The sequence below is a fragment of the Euphorbia lathyris genome, chromosome 2, assembly GCF_963576675.1.
Source record: "Euphorbia lathyris chromosome 2, ddEupLath1.1, whole genome shotgun sequence".
In the NCBI taxonomy this organism is placed as follows: Eukaryota; Viridiplantae; Streptophyta; class Magnoliopsida; order Malpighiales; family Euphorbiaceae; genus Euphorbia; species Euphorbia lathyris.
Window position 1 is genome coordinate 99149665 of NC_088911.1, and position 19909 is coordinate 99169573.

The following is a 19909-nucleotide window of genomic DNA, read 5'->3' on the forward strand; positions in this document are numbered from 1 at the left end:
TATTTTACAACCGAATGATTAATTGATTACATTTTACGCAAAACAAGTTTAACAGACAAATGATGTATTAAGTCTTATTTTGTTGGGTTAATACACATATTTGCCCTTGTATTATCACGAAAAAACAGATATGCCCTTATATTAAAAAAAACCCACAAAACTATCCTTGAATTTTCCACAAACCTGCAAAAATACCCTAATCTAACAGATCTCTGATGTGGCATAAACGGCGTACCCTCTAATTGATAAACTAATCTAACAAAAGCTTTTCATCTCAAATCAAACCCAAAAAAAATGGCAGCAGCAAAAACTTCTCATCTCAAATCAAACCCATTGAATATCTCCATTTCAGACCAAAATCAAACCCACAACTCCATTGCAGACCCATAACTCCATTTCAGACCAAAAGCTTCTCATCTCAAATAAAACCCATTGCAGAATTTTAGAGAGAGAAAGTTAAGAATATATAGATAGAGAAATCGAAGATTGTATCAATTGGAACATCACAAGTCTGCCATATGATGTTGGAATCGAAATCATAAAGAACGAAGTTACCGGAGTCGAGCATGGAGGCGGAGGAGGTTGATGGATTGATGGCATGAAGACTCCAATGGAAAGTGGCGGCCATGTGGATTCAACAGTGTCTGTTGCTTATAAAATAGATTTTGAGGCATTCTATTGTTACTCAAGAAATGAAATGGGAGTTGTAAATTCAATTGTCCCTAAATAACCCAGTAGATCCTATAAGAACAATTGACCAGACTACAACAGTACCTTTATCTTTATAAGGTTGAATAACTTTCATCGGGAAATTGGAAATGTGAGATGAGTAGTTTAGCTTAAACTTTCAGATAATAAGCCTTGGTCTTTTTGATAATTAACTCAATTCTGAAATTCAAGAATTCACAGTAGAAATAGAACACGGTGACGAGCAGTAGACGGTGGCGGAAATGTCGGCAGCCATGGATGAAGCCCGATGGAGAAGGATGGTGATGGAGAAGATGGGTCTAAATTTTTTAAATGACAGGTGTTAAACTCTGAGTGGATGGTGATGGAGAAGATGGTCTTCAAGTGTGGCACCGTTAGTGTCGTATATTAGTCTGTTAGATTAGGGTATTTTCGCAGGTTTGTGGAAAATTCAAGGATAGTTTTGTGGATTTATTTGATATAAGAGTATATCTGTTTTTCCGTGATACTATAAGGGCAAATATGTATATTAACCCTATTTTGTTAAAGCAAAATGTTGGTTTGCGTTGACTCGGTGAGCAGACAACCGTTTAATCCCCCGGTGACTTAAAAACCCCCAAAGCTACTCGCATTCTTATCTAAAACCCCTACTGAACACTTGCACTCTCGTCTTGGGTATTCTCTGGGTTTAGAGATGACTTCACTTCTTTCAACCGAATTTTCTCTTTCTCTTTCTCTTTATCCAAACAATCATTCTCACCATTTTCCCTCACAAAACAAACCTCAAAGCATTAATTTCCCCACCAAAATCAGATTAAATATAACATGCACAGCCACCAACCAGCCCTCACAACCACAACCACAACAACAACAACACAAACACTCCAAAAAGAGCAAGAAAAATGAAACCGAGAGCGACAAAGGAGTCAACCCAGTTGGATTTCTTACCAGACTCGGCATTTCCCATAAACAATTTGGACAGTTTCTACGTGAAAGGTGCGGAAACTGTGAAATTTGAGCCAATATAGGATTATCTTTCTTCGTTACAGAGAGTTTTAAAGAAATATTTGAGGTTTTTGTTTACCAGACTTTTGTGGATGCTGAGGCGCGATAGTGCTTCTGTAATCTGTGAAATTTGATGGAGGTAGTAACAAAACATTGATTTGCATTTTGATATTTTGCTCAATTCTGCAGGCATAAATTAATGAAAGACCTCAAAGAAGTACTATCCGAGCGGAATCTTATGCTTAAAGACATTGCTTATGGGTTCGTTCTGTTAAAGCCAGTTTCTTTGTGGCGAGTATATTTTTCTCTATATATTTTTAAAATTCAAATGCTTCTCTTATCAGACTGGTTTGTTAAGTTTTGGGTTTATTTTTTTCCTATTTTTCTACCAAGTTGGCGAAATTATGATGTTGAGTTTAATTCTGTTACTGTTTTTGTGTAGATTTGAGTTGATGGGTCTTCATCGTCATCCAGAGCATCGGGTAGATTATATGGAATGGGCACCAGGTTTTATATAATTTTCTTGCTTTGATCAACCTGATTGACATACTTTAGTGAACTATTCAATTTTTCCTATGCAGTAAACTTTCCCTGACTATCTAGTACTTATATATAATTAAAGACTTAAAGTATCTCCTACCCTCCTAAAGAATGTTTGGTGCATTCAACTTATTGCTACTGGTTACTGAAGTGTTTTTCTTTTCAGTAATCAATACCTTGAAATCACCATAATTATTGCTTTTCAATTTCCCCTTGTCTACTCTGGCGGGTCACATGTGAATATCATATGTAGGTGCTCGCTACTGTGCGCTGGTTGGTGACTTCAATGGATGGTCACCTGCAGAAAATTGTGCTAGAGAGGGTCACTTGGGCCTTGACGACTATGGATACTGGTTTATCATTCTTGAAGATAAACTAAACGAAGGAGAAAAGCCTGATGAACTTTATTTCCAACAGTATAATTATGTGGAGGACTACGACAAAGGTGACAATGGGGCTAGTATTGAAGAAATCTTCCAAAAAGCAAATGATGAGTATTGGGAACCTGGAGAAGACGAGTATATGAAGAATCGTTTTCAAGTGCCTGCAAAGTTATATGAGCAATGGTTTGGTCCTAATGGACCTGAGACAGAAGAAGAATTAGATGCAATTCCGCTAGAAGATGCGGAAACAAGATACAAGGCATGGAAAGAACAACATAAAGATGATCCACCTAGTAATTTACCTCCATGTGATGTGATTGATCAAGGAAAAGAATATGACATTTTCAATGTTATAAGTGATCCTGTGTGGTATGAGAAAATTATGGCGAAGAAGTCTCCATTGCCATATTGGTTTGAGACACGTAGAGGAAAGCAAGCATGGTTGAAAAAGTACACTCCAGCTATTCCTCATGGAAGCAAATATAGGGTCTACTTCAACACTCCCGATGGGCCAATTGAACGCATACCTGCTTGGGCTACTTATGTAGAACCAGGTCAATTCTCTTTTCTTAGTCATTTGTTGCTTTTCTAACATGTTTCTTGATCATCAGATACCCTTGTAGTATACTTCTGCTTGATGCTCTTGTTTGCTTTGTTGGTCTGGCATTCAACATACTCTTGGTCAATTGGCAATTTATCTAAAAGAAAGATGAGCTGATGCATGCATATTGATGAATAACTTAACTTCGCCGGTCTGATGCATCATTATGCTTCATTTTTAAGATTCAAATTATGCATGTTGATGAATTACTATATTAAACATCTGTCCACTTATCCATCACCATAGGATGCTGTGTCTATAAACATTTGTCATCAGGTCTTGGTATGTCGACCATTCTGTTATTCTCTCTCCCTCTCTCCCCCATGGCTGGATTAAATTAGGTTTCATAGATCATGGATTGTATCCATTTTGTCCCCTTTCTGGGTTCAAAGTTTCTCTGCATCATAAATGCATCACGGAGCAGCATCGCTGAGTAGGAACCCTTTACACAGAAATTGCTTGCCAAGGCAATGCTCCAAGGGATAATCCTTACATCTAATCTTATAATTATATTTTGTTTTTTTGTATTAATTCTTTGTTGATTTGAACTTTGATCACCATTGCCAGGTGGGGAAGGTAAACAACCTTTTGCCATTCACTGGGAACCACCCCTTGATTGTGCTTACAAGTGGAAAAACTCTCGCCCAAAAGTGCCCAAGTCCTTGCGCATTTATGAGTGCCACGTTGGAATCAGTGGCCCAGAGCCAAAAATAGCTTCTTTCAGTGATTTCACGGAGAAGGTGGCTCTATGCATACAACTTCGTTTATGTGTTTTCTTCATACATTATAATATATAATATGTAACTATCTTGCTCCATACTGTTGTACACTTTCCATAACAGGTCCTTCCACATGTGAAGAAAGCAGGTTACAATGCAATTCAGTTGATTGGTGTCATCGAGCACAAAGATTATTTTACTGTTGGTTACAGGGTGAGACAAAAGTTATATTCCACTTTCGTGTTTGACATTGAATATCCTATTAAATTTAAGTTCCCATGGATGACAGACTTTCCATAGGTGATTTGATGTTGGTAAGCAGGAATATGACTTTAGGATATTGATATTCAATATAAGTTCTGAAGTCGAAAGTTGTTTAGAATTCTTTAATGGTGACAATAACCCCTTAATCTTTAGAATCTGATGGAACAATGGTTTTTAGATTATCAGGGGACTCTGCTAGACAATTAAATTTAAGAGTGGTAGATACTCGGAAAGACAGTATGGTAAAATTTATGATAGAGGCTAAGTTGAAATTGATTGTGGAAAAGTGCAGGCATATAATGATTCTTATGACTTGGTTTATTTTATTTTAAAGGCTAGAGAGATAGCTCCTTGGGGTTATAAGCTTTGGTACTCAGGAAAGGATAAGGGTAGAAATGGAGTAGGTATTCTTATTGATAGGGAGTATATTGATGAGGTAGTAGCGGTGTCTAGGAAGAGCGATAGAATTATGAGTGTTAAGCTAGTGATAGGGGATGAGGTTGTGAATGTCATTAGTGCATATGCGCCACAAATAGGATTAGATGTGTCTATAAGACAAGCTTTTTGGGATGACTTAGAGGAAGTGGTGCAACAGGTTCCTAGGGATGAAAAAATGGTACTAGGGGGTGATCTCAATGGACACGTGGGTTCTAGGCGAGATGGGTTTGAGAGTGTTCATGGAGGGTATGGTTTTGGAGATAAGAATGAAGCAGGAAATGATATTTTGGAATTCGCATCAGCCTATGACTTGAGTATCATGAACACATGGTTTATGAAGAGAACATCCCACTTAGTGACTTATCGGAGTGGCGGTAATGCGAGCCAAATTGACTTCTTCTTAGTAAGGAGTGCTTGGAGAAAGAGTTATATTGATTGTAAGGTGATCCCTGGTGAGAGTACGACAACCCAACATAGAGTAGTGGTGCTAGATTTTCGAAGTAGGAAATGTATAAGAAAACAAACACCTCAAGTAGAGACTAAGATTAAGTGGTGGAAATTGCAAGGGGAGAATCAACAAAAATTTGTGGATGAGATGACCAAAAAAGATATTTGGACTTGCAATATGGATTCAGATATAGATTCGATATGGAATAAGATGGAGCATAGTATAAGGGAAGTAGCGAAGGAAGTTCTAGGGGAATCTAAAGGTAGCATGCCACCGGGTAAGGACACATCTTGGTGGACAGAAGAAGTACGACAAGCAGTAAAGAGTAAGAGAGAATCCTATAAACTATTGGGGAAATGTAGGAGTGACGAGAACTACGAAAAATACAAAGAGGCTAAAAGGGAAGTAAAGAAGGTCATACGAGATGCTAGAGCAAAGGTGAATCGGGATCTGTATACAAGATTGGATACGAAAGAAGGGGAAAGAGACATATATAGAATTGCTCGGATAAGAGATAGGAAGACGCGAGATCTCGGAAAAGTTAAATGTGTGAAGGATGTGGACCAGAAAGTCCTAGTTGGAGATAAGGATATCAAGGAACGATGGAGGTCCTATTTTGATGACTTATTTAATGGAGATCGCCAACAAGATGTTGGAGATATAAGTATCCATCACGATATGATAAATCATGAATGCCTGCGGAGAATTCAAAAGGGTGAAGTCAAAATGGCATTAAGTAAGATGAAGTTGAAGAAAGCAGTAGGACCTGATGGCATCCCTATTGAGATTTGGAGATGTTTGGGAGAAAGAGGAATCGAATGGTTGACGACGTTCTTCAACAAAATTTGGAGAAACAATAAGATGCCATCAGAATGGAGGAAAAGTACCTTAATCCCTTTGTATAAGAACAAAGGCGATGTCCAAGATTGTGCCAACTATCGGGGAATCAAATTAATGAGTCACACTATGAAACTTTGGGAGCGAGTGATTGAACAAAGGCTAAGGAGGACGGTGAAGATCTCGGAAAACCAGTTTGGCTTTATGCCGGGAAGATCAACTATGGAAGCCATCCATCTAATGAGACAATTAATGGAGCACTATCGAAATAAGAAGAAAGACTTGCATATGGTTTTCATTGACTTGGAGAAAGCATATGATAAGGTACCAAGGGAAGTACTTTGGTGGGCCTTGATAAGGAAAGGCATTTCGCGGAAATATATTGACATCATAAAGGACATGTATGAGGGAGTATGCACGAGTGTACGTACTAGTGTTGGGAAGACTGAAGAGTTTCCTATTACGATTGGAGTGCATCAAGGTTCCGCACTAAGCCCATTTCTTTTTGCCATCGTTATGGATGAACTAACAAGTTCACTTCAAGATGGTATACCATGGTGCATGCTGTTTGCAGATGATATTGTGTTGGTTGAGGAGACGAAAGAAGGAGTGGAGATGAAGTTGGAACTATGGAGGCAAACTCTAGAATCTAGAGGCTTTAAGTTGAGTCGAAGTAAGACAGAATATTTGGAGTGTAAGTTTAGCAGCCGTAGGAGTAGGGAGGCAGGGACAATCATCCTAGATGGGAGAGTTGTTCAGGCCTCGGATTGCTTCCGGTATTTAGGATCTATTATCCAAACGGATGGAGAAGTAGATGGAGATGTTGCTCATAGGATTAAAGCTGGTTGGTCGAAGTGGAAGAGTGCTACGGGTTTCCTTTGTGATCCCGGCATGCCTAATAGATTGAAGGGAAAATTCTACCGGACGGCAATTAGACCAGCATTGTTATATGGTACGGAGTGTTGGGCAGTGAAACACTGCCACATCCATCAGATGTCGGTGGCGGAGATGCGTATGTTGAGATGGATGTGTGGTCACACGAGAAAGGACCGGGTGCGTAATGAAATAATTAGGACAAAAGTAGGGGTCACATCTATTGAGAATAAAATGAGAGAAAACCGACTAAGGTGGTTTGGCCATGTGAGACGTAGAGCGCTTGATGCGCCGGTTAGGAGAACCGAAGAGTGGCAAAGGGATGTAGTGGTGAGGGGTAGGGGAAGACCTAAGCAAACTTGGAGGAGGGTGATCGAGAGTGATATGAGTTTATTGGGAATTGAGGAAAATATGGTAGTGGATAGGACGGAGTGGAGGGAGCGAATCTGTGTCGCTGACACGACTTGATTTTCACGGTTTTATATGATGGTTCATGTTAGCCGACCCCGAATCATTTCGGGACTAAGGCTTTGTTGTTGTTGTGTTGTTGTTGTTAGCAGTACTGTTAGTCTGTTATAGCCTATTTGTGTCACATGCAAACATATATTATCTGTCTTCTTAAACATGGCATGCCAGTTTTTGTGACTGTTACATCCAAATTGTAATATTCATTCACATTTTCATACTTTGAAAGTCGGTTCTAGTTTCATTTTGCATTTTCATTATTAGGTTCTTTGATTGTTACTAAGCATCTTTGTGGCAATTTAGGTCACCAACTTATATGCAGTCAGCAGTAGATATGGCACTCCTGATGACTTCAAACGCTTGGTTGACGAAGCACATGGTTGTCATTCTGTTCTGATTATGTTCGTTTGGTGCATTAATGCAACATATTTCATTCATTCTCTGCAAGGGGCAAAAAACTTCAGCCTGTTTATTTTGCTTATGTGAAGGCTACTTCAACTTACAATGTTATACATTAGTTTATAATGGATGTTTTTTAGTATCTACATTTGCCATTTGTTAAATCCTGAAAGATATACTATAATGGTCTACGAACAAAAAGTAATTCAAAATGGCAGCAAAACTAGCTATTGATTCTTGCATTGAATATGCTGACTAGATGACGAGAGTTTAATTTCTTAACCTTACTGTAAATTTGTGCATGAAATTTTCCTAGTCTCTTTATTGCATGAGAAAATATCTTACTTAGTGTGATCCTACTTGATTGTTGTTTAATTATTTCAACTTATATACTAGTTTGGCTTTCTTATTTCACAGGATTAGGACTATTGGTATTCTTAGAGATTGTCCATTCCTACGCAGCTGCAGATGAGATGGTCGGACTTGCACGTTTTGATGGATCTAATGATTGCTACTTTCACACTGGTAACTTTACTCATACATTAGCAGAAGTAATTGAAATGTGCTTCTTACTATTTGCTTGCCTCCAAGCTGCTTTTCAGCTGTCATGTTGTGGTAAAATATGTTGCACTGCCGGATTTATGTGAACGGGATGATCTTGGATGAGCTTGTTTAAAGTTTAATAAAGAAACACCAGGCCTCCATGTCAATAGTTGACGCTCAATAAAATGCCAAATGCAGTGATGCCCATATAATATGTGAATAATTGCTAAAAAAAATTACGATTGCATGTTCACAAGGAAGAAAAAGTTGCATGAGGTAGCATCTTCAGTGTCAACTCTCCCATTTCTGAATCATCTAGTTTGCAGAGAGGAGGCTGGAATCAGTACCCGAAAAACTTGTTGCTATTCCTCTTTTTTGTATGTATGTTGTGGTGGAAGTCTATTCCTTTACCACTAATGGGGTGCTGGGATTTCATTGAATGTGGAGAATATTTTCATTTCAATCCCACTCCTAATTCGAAACTGAAATTACTGAGATCAATATATGGTGCCAGAAAGTGTTAAAAGGTACTGTTGAATGATAAGCAAATTTGGGAAGTCAATAGTGTACTTTGTAATGCAGAATTTTGCATTTTCAGTGTTCATGGTGATTCCAATACCAATGCTTTGGTAAACTGTATTGTTACAACTTACAACGGAAATCAGAGTTCTATTCCACAGGAAACCAACAATATATAAAAATTGGCCATTCCTTTTCTAGTTCCATCTTTTTTAGATTCTAGAATGTGACAAATAATAGACATTGGTTCTTTTAGCATGTAAAAAATCATTCTGTGAATCAAAAACATAAAACTAATGCAATGCCATGAGAAACTAGCCTTGCATAGACAAAGCATGTGACCTTGAAGTACTGTCGAATTGTAATCATCCTGCAGAATGTATGTTATGCAGTAGAATGATCTAGTAAGAGATGGTGCCATGTTCTTACAAATTGGTCAATGAAGCTTTCTTATTTTGCACTCTTCTTCCTTCCCCTTCCTGATTAGGTAAACGTGGGCATCATAAATATTGGGGTACCAGAATGTTCAAGTATGGAGATCATGAAGTACTGCAGTATCTACTTTCAAATCTTAATTGGTAAAATTTTGAAATGTCAGCATATTTATATTCTTTAAGTTACAGAATTGTGTCGTTTTTATAGCCAATTAGGAGTCCTATTCTCTTTAAACATCGTTGTCGGCAGATCTTTGAAAAATAGTATGTTGTTTGTCTCAGTTTGTCCTCTTTGATTGGGTTTTCTTGGCGTTGCTTACGAAAATGATCTTTGAGCAGGTGGGTTGTGGAGTATCAAATAGATGGTTTCCAGTTTCATTCGCTCTCATCAATGATATACACACACAATGGTTTTGCTTCATTTACAGGCGACTTGGAAGAGTAAGGCCTCTTCCATCGCAATTCTTTTTTCCAACTTTATGTTCTTGCATTTCTTCAAATTCTTGGTTGAATGAAAGCATTTTAATGACTAAGATATGACCAAATTATAAGAAATTTGCAACTATAATGTGGACTTTTAGGCTTATATGTGGTTGCACTCCAGCACTACTGTTAACGTTTCAATATGAATTTCCAATTCTGTGCTACTTCTCACATTTCTGTGCATTGTGTACGAGTGTGACACTTAGAGAATATGAAAATTGTCACTATATGGTTGCAGGTACTGTAATCAGGATATTGACAGTGATGCATTGTTGTATCTCATATTGGCAAATGAGCTTCTTCATACTCTTCATCCCGATATAATAACAATTGCTGAAGATGTAAGTAAATATTGTTTCGTATAACTCTTGGCCATCGGTGTTTGTTTCCTTGGATTTGATATTCTCCTGTTAAATATTTACAGATGTAACCAATTCTTATGCTGTGAAATTTACAATTTACCTTTGAGCATTGGTTTATACCAAATAAAACCTCTAGTACTAAAACAGATACATGCTCTACTATGTTAATACCTGGAATTAGGCTTCTTGCTTCTTGCTTCTATCCTCACATAGTAACAGGTTTCATTTATGAGCCACGTTTCAATGTGTTGGTTAAATAAACTGTAACTCATATGTTGAGTGAATTGGAATATCTTGCGCAGGCTGTGAGATGATATTTCTTATTTTCATTTTGTAGGAAATCTGAATGTTATTTTTCTCATCATTGCAGTAATTCTTAAGGTGTTTCTCAGCATATGAAGTTTGCATTATTGGACTGATAATAGTATCTTGATCCTAAATAGCTTATGTAAGCATACACATGGATGACCTACTTAGGTTTAGTGTTAACTGAGTTGTGTGGCATTCATGGATTATTACAAAGGAATTCCATGCAGCATTGCTGTTGCATTCCTTCTTGCTACATTCTTAGCAATGTTCTTCCCAGACTTTACAGAACTTTCAAGTTATTTAACGCCATTAGTATTCACGTCTTCTTAGAAAAAATAGTAGCCTGATTTAACCTAATTATTATACTGGAGCATTAAGTAAATGAATATTAAGTTCTTTCTTTTTGTTTCGCAGTCTACCTTTTATCCTGGGCTTTGTGAACCAACTTCACAAGGGGGATTGGGATTTGACTATTATGTTAATATTTCTGCATCTGAGATGTGGTCCTCTTTTCTCAAGGATGTTCCAGATGATGAATGGAGCATGACCAAGGTTGTGCTGCTAATTATTACAGATCTTTTGTGAAGGCATTCTTGTTGAATACTAATTCTTTACCAACAATTTTTATTCTCTTATACATACATAAATACTTGTATGTATGTCTATTTATCCTACAATTTTTAAGTTTGCTTGCATACTGCAGATTGTCAGCACATTAACGGGCAGCAGACACTATGCAGATAAGATGCTTTTATATGCTGAAAATCACAACCAAGTAATTTTCCTCACAAGTTCTTTTATTGATCAAACCAAGTCTAAGAGAAAAAAAATTTGAGATTTTTTTTTTTAATTAACAGCTGCCTTCTACCATTATTTTTTATGCCAGTCTATCTCTGGAGGGCAGTCATTTGCTGAGATATTATTTGGTGAATTTAATGACCAATCTCCCGACTCAAAGGAATCATTGCACAAGGGATGTGCACTTCACAAAGTGAGGGTCGTTCAATGTCATTTCTAATGCTTTCAATAATTCATGTTTTTGTATATCTGAGATTTATGAAAGCGTTGCAGACTAGAATAAACCATTTTTGTGTTTCTAGAAGGGGTATCCCTTTATAAACTTCCATGTTCTCTTTATTTTCGGCTTCTTATGAGTTCTCTATCTCCTTCAAGTACACACTAAGTTGAGTTTGATTGCCTGAATCTTTAGCATTATTTTTATAGATTTCTGATTTTTTTTTTTTAATTTCATCTCGTGCAAGATGATAAAAATGATTACTTTCACCATTGGTGGTCATGCTTACCTCAATTTTATGGGCAATGAATTTGCGCATCCGAAGGTGAGGTTCTTTCCGTAGTGAAGATTGCTGTTGATTTTTATTGTTGCTTATAGTTAATATTGTTCCCACGTTAGAGGGTGGAGTTCCCAATGCCAAACAACAACTTCTCATATTCCCTTGCTAACCGCTGTTGGGATCTGCTGCAAAATGAAGATGTCCATCGCAATTCATTCTCCTTTGATAAGGTTTTTTTTTTAAAAAAAATCTCTTATTAGCTAATATTACATTATTGTTGTTCTTATTCCTGTTGGAAGTGACTAGAAACTGCAACAGCTTTGGAATATGCAGGAAACATCTGGTGCTTATGCTATTTGATTGTAGCCATCATTATTGACATGATTGAATCAATATATAATTAAGTTCTTTATGCTTGTATTTGGGAAGTTGTATACATTGATGATTAGTTTCTTTGTTAAATTGACTACTTTCCTACATCCCAGGATCTTATGAAATTGGACGAAGAGCAAAGGGTGCTTTCAAGAAGTCTGCCAAGCATTCATCATGTGAATGACTCTACCATGGTACATGACTACTTTGTTTAAATTCACTTTGAGAGAGAGATACTGCTTGGTCAAAAAAACAGTTTTAGGGCATTCAAATGCGTTTTAGCTGTCCAAACTGAGTTCGGAAATGAAAAACAGCTGCTTTCTGCTCAAAGTAGATCATATAAACAGGATGAACTTGGGCTATATGATTTTTGCTAGATGCAACCTACAAGTTTCCGTGGACTTCATTTTTTTATAATATGTTTTAGTGAAAATGCACTTTTAAAAGGTAGATCCATAGTTAGTTTGTTTTAAAAACATAGACGGAAAACTCTACACATCTCTCCTCTCTCTCTAAATTTACTACTTTTTTGTCAGCTGTATTATTGATGCATAATAACTTTATAGGCGACTTTGATCGTTAGAGATGATCTCTCCAATTTTTTCTTCTAGATTATATTTTCCTGCATGGTAATAATATCTCTACCAAACGATATGATCTTCTTAATATTCAGGTAATATCATATATAAGAGGTCCTCTTCTCTTTGTATTCAACTTCCATCCGACCAATGTGTATGAAAGATACAGTGTAGGCGTAGAAGAAGCAGGAGAGTATCAAGTAAGTCCTAATATGTTACTGTGCTATGACTTTATTCTTAAGATAAAAGTACCCTTTTGGCAACATAATGCACAAACCTAAGACATCCCTCGAGAGTGCAATTTGGATGTTTTGGCTCTTACCCAAAGCCACTCGATAACCACAACCAAATGGGCCTATGAATTTTTTAACTATGAGTGGTAAAGCTTATTTGACCTTTGGCTGGTCACTTCCATATGTCACAGTTAGATTTTATGCTAACTCAAACTGCTCAAGTATGCAAGGAAATTAATGGTTCTAGATATTTTTTATGGCTTATCCTCCTCCACTCAAGTGTTGATGATGATGCAGATCATACTAAATACTGATGATAAGAAATATGGAGGGCAGGGACACATAAAGGAAGAGCAGTATCTTCAAAGAACCATCAGCAGAAGGTTATATCTGTGCTTTCTGCATTTTACCGTGTTAAATTTCCAATTGTCTATTCTGATCCCACCATCTTCTGTTTTCAGAGTTGATGGCCTTCGGAATTGCTTGGAAGTGTACCTGCCTAGTAGAACAGCTCAGGTTGGATAATATTTCCATAATTGTTATGTTTTGATGTTTTTTGTGGAATGAGTATCTGATGTTGAACAACCCTTTTCGTTTCGTGCAGGTTTACAGATTAACTCGCATAATGCGAATATGATGGCATTTCTCATATGCTTTGTGAGAAAATCTAGCAAGGAAGATTATATCTAACTGCTTATGTGGTGTTATAACATGATTGAAGGCGATATGAGGTAAGCCAGGACGAACCATCTGATTGTTTTTGCAAGTGCAGTAAGTCTAGCCATGATGGAAGGTTCTTGGACACGTTTGCAGATGGAATTGTCTGCCTCACCTATCTATTTCTCTGATTGAATCAAAGTAAAGCATTTAGGTGGAAGTTTTGGGGTTAGAAATATCAGATAGAATTCACAATGAAAACAGGCAGGGCATAATGATTGTAAAGGAAACAGGGGCGTCTTATAAATAGTGTTATTTTATTATAATTCTTTGTCTGGTTCCTTTTCTCATCTCATAAAATTGTAGAAAAAGATAAGTTTTAAATTTGTTTCTAACATTTGTAGATATATCACTATCGTAAGACTGAAATTTTAGGCTTAACTTTTCAAATCACGAATGTTAGGTCCGGTTAATGGAAAATATAAAGGGATAATCTATCAAAATAGGTCTAAGGTTTTTTAGAGTATCAATTTAGGTTCCATATGCAAAATAATAGCACCAATATAGGTTTAACGTTTACAAGTCTATTTTGGTAATTTCTTCTTCAAGGAAATTTACATAGAAATACAGTTTTCAAAAGTTATTTATAATTTAAGAAAATTTACATAGAAATACAGTTTTCAAAAGTTATTTATAATTATGTCAAATTATTATTTGAACTATGTACATGGCCAACTAATTGACACCGTGTGGCACTTGCTTCTTCTCCGAAAGCTAAGTCAGTCAAGAGTCACACCTTACAATATCTGTAATAGGCACATATACGGGTTATGGACAAGCCATATATATCGATTAGATAAAAGGGATAAGCATCATAGTAACATCACACAGACAATCTACACCAGTCATATATAGTAGTAAGCAACAGCATACAGAAAGGAACACATTATATGAATAATGCGCGAAGTCTTTTATTAATCATAAGGCAACTATATTACACCTTCAACATCCTAACGCTAGCAGTAGGGGGAGACGAGGATATCCTAGGCCTAGGGCTGTAAACGGGACGGGACGGGTATTGCGTTAACCATCCCCGATCACTGGTCTATCGGAGATTCTCCGTCCCTGCCCCCGAATGACATTTGGGGAAAATTTTGGCTACCATCCCCGCCCACGAGGAATTCGCATCCCCGCGGGGAATCTCCATCCCCATTTAACTTTTTAATTTCTTTACTTTTTTTAAGGTTTTGAAGGTTTTGATTATCTAAAATTCCCATCCACGTGGGGAATCCTCATTCCTGGTGCATGCATTACTTATTAGCTTTCAATTTTTTTTTTATATATAATTTCTACTCCTAATTGCATAGATTCTATTTTACTTTTAAACCAACCTAATTAGAGCTTATATTAATTTATTTTTAGAATATATTCTGTTTTAAAGTAACCAGGTTACAACTCAACTTTTTTTAGTTTATCTAAATCATATATATATTTTTTTAGTTTATTTTTTTTGATATTCAGGTATTTAGTCGGGGATCCCTGTTGGGGATATTTGGAGACGAGGATAGGGATGAAACACTTATAACCATACCCGTCCCGTTCCCGACTATCAGGGACAAAATAAAAACCATCCCCGCCCCATGGGGATCACAAACAGGAATTCCTCGTCCCCAACGGACCGGGTCTCTAACGAAGATGGGGAATCTCCAACTAATTGACAGCCCTACCTAGGCCAATCCTAGTGTTAAGTCCCGGGGATGATAGTCTCTCCCCCTATAGTATTTCTTATGCTAAGTCTGGGTCCAGGACCAGTTGACGTTACAACGTCTCATTCATCAGTGCCCCCACACTCTCCCACTCTTTGTCCCATTACACAAATTCACTCACTCTCCACATTTCAACGCTTATTATTACAACAAATCCCCCATTACATTCGCCCAACTCTCATTTTTAATATATTCTAAAGACTAGGATTTATAAGTTGGAGTTTAGAATATTTTTTATAGGATTAGAATTTATGAATTATGGTTTATAATTTATAAATTAGGATATGGAAACATCATTATTTTGTTGTAATATAAAAGACGATATATTTAGAATTAAATTTTGTAATACGACGTGCTAATATAATTTTCATCTAAAAAACTTCCTAAAGGGAACTGTTACTCGGGCCTAAAAAACAACTGTTACTTGGGCCTAAAAAATGTTCTAGATTAGATTCGTTGAAGATAACAAATTTTAGTAAATTTCTTACGTTATAAATATATTTCCATTACCAAAAGATATTAGGGATAGATTTGAATTTTTTTTTTTTTTTTATGAAAATCAAATGATTGTTGTTAAGCCTTAAATCAATCGCTAGTATTTTTGCATAATTGCAGTTTAACACTAAAAGAAATTTGCTTAATAACAATAGTAGAATCAAAATTAGAATTACAGAAAATACAAGTCCAAATGCGAAAGCCACTCTTCTCATACTCGTAGAAGATTCCACAATGCTGTTGAATTTCTATCCGAACATTCACAATCTTAGGATTAGGGAAAAAAATGTTCAACAAGGGACACAATTAAATCTTGTAACCATGTTTGTCAAACCGGTCAAAGAATCGGAAAAAACAAAGGATCAAGGGTTTGAGGTTTAACTTGTCCAACCAAATTTCAATCGGTATTCAAAAATCATATGAAAATTATATTTCTATTCATATTTAATCTTATAACATAGTATAATATTAACTATATTAATAAAAGTTATACTAATATAATAACATTTATTTAGGAGGTGTTTGGTTGCTGCTTTTCGATCTTGTTTTTTGCTTTTTCACTTGAAAATGAGAGTTTTAGATGTTTGGTTAGACACATCATGTTTGCCTTTTGTAGTTTAAAATTAGCTTTTTATAAAAGCAGGGAATGCATGCTTTTTGAAAAAACAGTTTTTTCAAACAGCAAACAGCAGGTAAAACAAACAGTTCCTTAATATCAAAATATGGTATCAAATTAATAAATTTATTATGACAAATAAATATAAAAATTAAATATATATATATACTTTTAAAATTAATAGTGATTATTTTTATTAATAACTAACCTGTAAATATGTTAATATAATATGTATTTTATAATTCAATATAAACTTTAATTTTTTAGATTTTTAAAATTTATTGGTATATATTTAAAATTAAATGTTAATTAAACTTTATTAATATTGAGAAAATAAAATAATTTTTTAATGATATTTATCTAAATAAAAAAATAATACTAAATCATATTTTAATTATTTAACTTATAATATTATTATTTATTCTAAAATAGTTAATAATAAACATAAGTGAAATAGTAGTGTAGTGGTTAGCATTAATGTTTACAAAACAAGGATCGAAGGTTCAAATCCTAGCTTCATTTAAATTTATATTTTTTATCGGGTAATATGCTCTATATTAAAGCACGAGCAAGTGAGTCTCACATTACCAAACCTATGCAACCAACGGCCACACCTCTCTGCTCTCCAACCAACACTCCAAACCTCTCCAACAGCCACACATAATCCGGCAACAACAGGCGCTAGGGTTTCTCACTCTTTTAGGGGCAATGACCTAGTCTCCACCGCCAGCAACAGTACATGCGCCGCCGACCGTCGACCGCCGCCGACCTAGCACTGTCGTTCTTGTGTCGCCGTTCTCTTCAGATTCACCATGGCTTCTGCTTCCACCGCTGCAACCGAATCAGATGCCTTCGCAATTGCTCATTTATTTGATCGTAGGTCTTACAGCAAACTAAAAACTACAATCACTAAGGATCCCTCAACTCCCGCACCTTCCTTTGCGTCAATTGTAAAGAAATCAGTCACCACAACGGCGATTTCAGCACCGTCGCAGCCTTTAATTTCAGAGGAGGGGGGTTTCAAGGCCATTAAAGTCCCACAAGCCATTTATGAGGAACGAGTTAAAGCGTTTCAGCACTCAGTCATTGGGAGGATATCTCTGAATAAGGGAGATCGCCCCTGGAAACATGCCGAATTGAAGCAGCGTCTGAATCAACTATGGAAGAGAAATATGGATTGGAAGCTTATATCTTTGGATAAGGGTTTCTACCAGATTATTATGCCAGATAGGGATGCCCTACAGACTATTTAGGGGCTCGGTCCCATTTCTCTCAAGCCTGGAATCATTCGGTTTTCACTTTGGACATCGGGATTCAATCCGGATTCACACAAGTCCACCTCTGCGCAAGTTTGGGTACGTTTCTATAACTTGCCTTGGGAATTTTGGGACACTCGGATCATTGCGGGTATTGCACGTGTGGTAGGGGTGCCTATTCGTTTCGATCATAATACTGTTAATGGAGAGTTTGGCCATTACGCCAGGGTGTTGATAGATGTTGATTTGTCAATGGATATTCAGTCGAAGCTCAGAGTGGATACGGATAATCAGAAGTTGTGGGTTTATTTAGAGTATGAAAAGTTCCCGGCTCTTTGTGGCATTTGTTCGTCCATTGGGCATACCACGTCTCAGTGTAGGCGCAACAACAGAGAAGTAAAACCTCAAATGCAGAGGCATATGAAGTCAAGTAAGAGTGAAGCGGCACCTACTACACATGAAAATCTGGATGTTCATTCGGAACCAAATGAAGCTCACGCTTCTTCTGCCGCGGATGAGGCAGAAAAAAACAAAGTAGCAGAAGACACTTTACAAATAATTCTTCATCCCGTCGCCAATCAGGGAAGTGAAGAGGGTTCCAAACGTTGGGGAGACTGCAGTGATGAGGAAGACCTCCCAGCAGTAGAGACCAATACTCCTCGTACAGCTGAGCGAGTTGCTAAAGGTAACTTGACGGGTTCTTCAGAACGACCTCAGAATAATGATATTTACATTCCAGATGTGGATACTGACTGGATAACAACTAGAAAGAAGGATAAGGCCAAGATGTCGGGTACTAATACATATTCTCGCTCTAAGGGGCGGAACAGGCCGATTATCAATTACAAATGATTGTGTTGTATTGGAATTGCAGGGGAATTAATAACCCTGGGACTCAACGGGCATTGAAGCTCATTTGTCAAGTAAATCATCCGGATTTGGTATGTATTTCTGAACCCATGGTTACTTTGGATAAAATACCTACGTTTTTTTGGAATTCGATTGGCTTACAGTTTGTTGAAAGCAATCCTTGTAATTCTATTTGGCTTTTCTGCAAAATCGGTAATATCAATCTTTGCAACATCATTTTGAATCATGATCAGCACATTACGATTAGATATGGTACTGCAGTGGGTTTTTCCCAATTTACTTTTCTATATGGCAGCAATTATTTTGGTCGACGGCGTCTGCTTTGGGATTCTGTCAGTGCTATTGATGATAGCAGAAAAAAACTGGTTATTGGAGATTTCAATGCAATTACAAGGGCTCACGAAAAAACCGGACGCATTCCGTCTGATATTAGCTGCAGGGAGTTCCGTGATTTTATTAACAACAATGAGCTTATCAAAGTGGCTAATGCAGGATTGCAGTACACTTGGTCAAACGGTCGGTTTGGCACTGAACATGTTGAAAGTAGACTTGATAGGGCTCTTGTGTCTGAGGATTTTGTTGATTCCTGGAGTACTATCAGCTGTACGGCTCTCTCCCGCTACCAATCAGATCATAGTCCTTTGTTATTAGTTTGCAAAAATGGTATTGTAAGGCATTCCCGATTTCGGTTCTTTTCCATGTGGACTACCCATATCTCGCTGCGGGATTTGGTTTTTGCGCACTGGCAAGGTACTCATGTCTCTTTACCACCAGCACAACTTTTCTGCTACAAACTGAAATCTTTAAGGGCTAAGCTCCGGGTCTGGAAGAGAGGGATCTTTGGCAGAGTTGAGAATAATATAGCAGCTGCAAATTCGCGCCTCTCGAGTATACAACAAGTTATTTCTTCTTAGGGTCTGAATGAGGTAAACCGTGTGCAGGAAGTGGAAGCAAAACAAGATTTAGATCTTCAGTTATTCAGACAGGAGCTTCTCCTTCGGGATAAAAGTAGAGAAAAGTGGCTTGAAGCGGGGGATCGTAACTTGAGCTATTTCCATCGCGCAGCTAAGGGTAGGAAAACTCATTCCTCTCTTGATACCCTTCTTATTGATGGTGTCCTGGTCAACGATGAGAATGTGATCGCACAGCATGTCGTGGATTATTATTCAAGTCTGTTCACAAGCAGCATGCCTCTAGTCGACCATGCCCCAATCACTGAGGTAATTCCGGTTTGCATTACATCGATGGATAATGAGCTTTTAACTCGACAGCCTTCGGTTGATGAGATTAGGTCTGCGGTCTTTGATCTGAATCGAGATAGCTCTCTGGGACCTGACGGCTTCGGGGGAGTATTCTATCAACATTATTGGGACATAATTAGCGCGGATCTTTGTAAGATGGTTCAGAGTTTTTTTGCTTCGGGCTACATGTTGTCGGGGATGAATTCCAGTATTATGACTCT

General features: G+C 37.2%; 1 protein-coding gene across 2 annotated transcripts; it reads left to right on the forward strand.

Moving 5' to 3' along the window:
• Nucleotides 1-1333: 1333 nt before the first annotated feature.
• On the forward strand, nucleotides 1334-13878 carry LOC136219107 (1,4-alpha-glucan-branching enzyme 3, chloroplastic/amyloplastic). Of its 2 annotated transcripts, none has more exons than XM_066006360.1 (21): nucleotides 1334-1683; nucleotides 1882-1953; nucleotides 2135-2199; nucleotides 2486-3169; nucleotides 3784-3956; nucleotides 4059-4148; nucleotides 7564-7639; nucleotides 8077-8184; nucleotides 9209-9299; nucleotides 9495-9596; nucleotides 9877-9979; nucleotides 10724-10861; nucleotides 11013-11084; nucleotides 11196-11300; nucleotides 11572-11649; nucleotides 11724-11834; nucleotides 12090-12170; nucleotides 12650-12754; nucleotides 13085-13170; nucleotides 13249-13303; nucleotides 13392-13878. In XM_066006360.1, exons 1-21 carry the CDS (start codon nucleotides 1382-1384, stop codon nucleotides 13422-13424), a joined length of 2730 nt encoding a protein of 909 aa, XP_065862432.1. In that variant the 5' UTR covers nucleotides 1334-1381; the 3' UTR covers nucleotides 13425-13878. The 2 variants fall into 2 exon arrangements, with proteins under 2 accessions (XP_065862432.1, XP_065862433.1); XM_066006361.1 differs by having other exon boundaries at nucleotides 1608-1683; nucleotides 1882-1983.
• Nucleotides 13879-19909: the final 6031 nt, after the last annotated feature.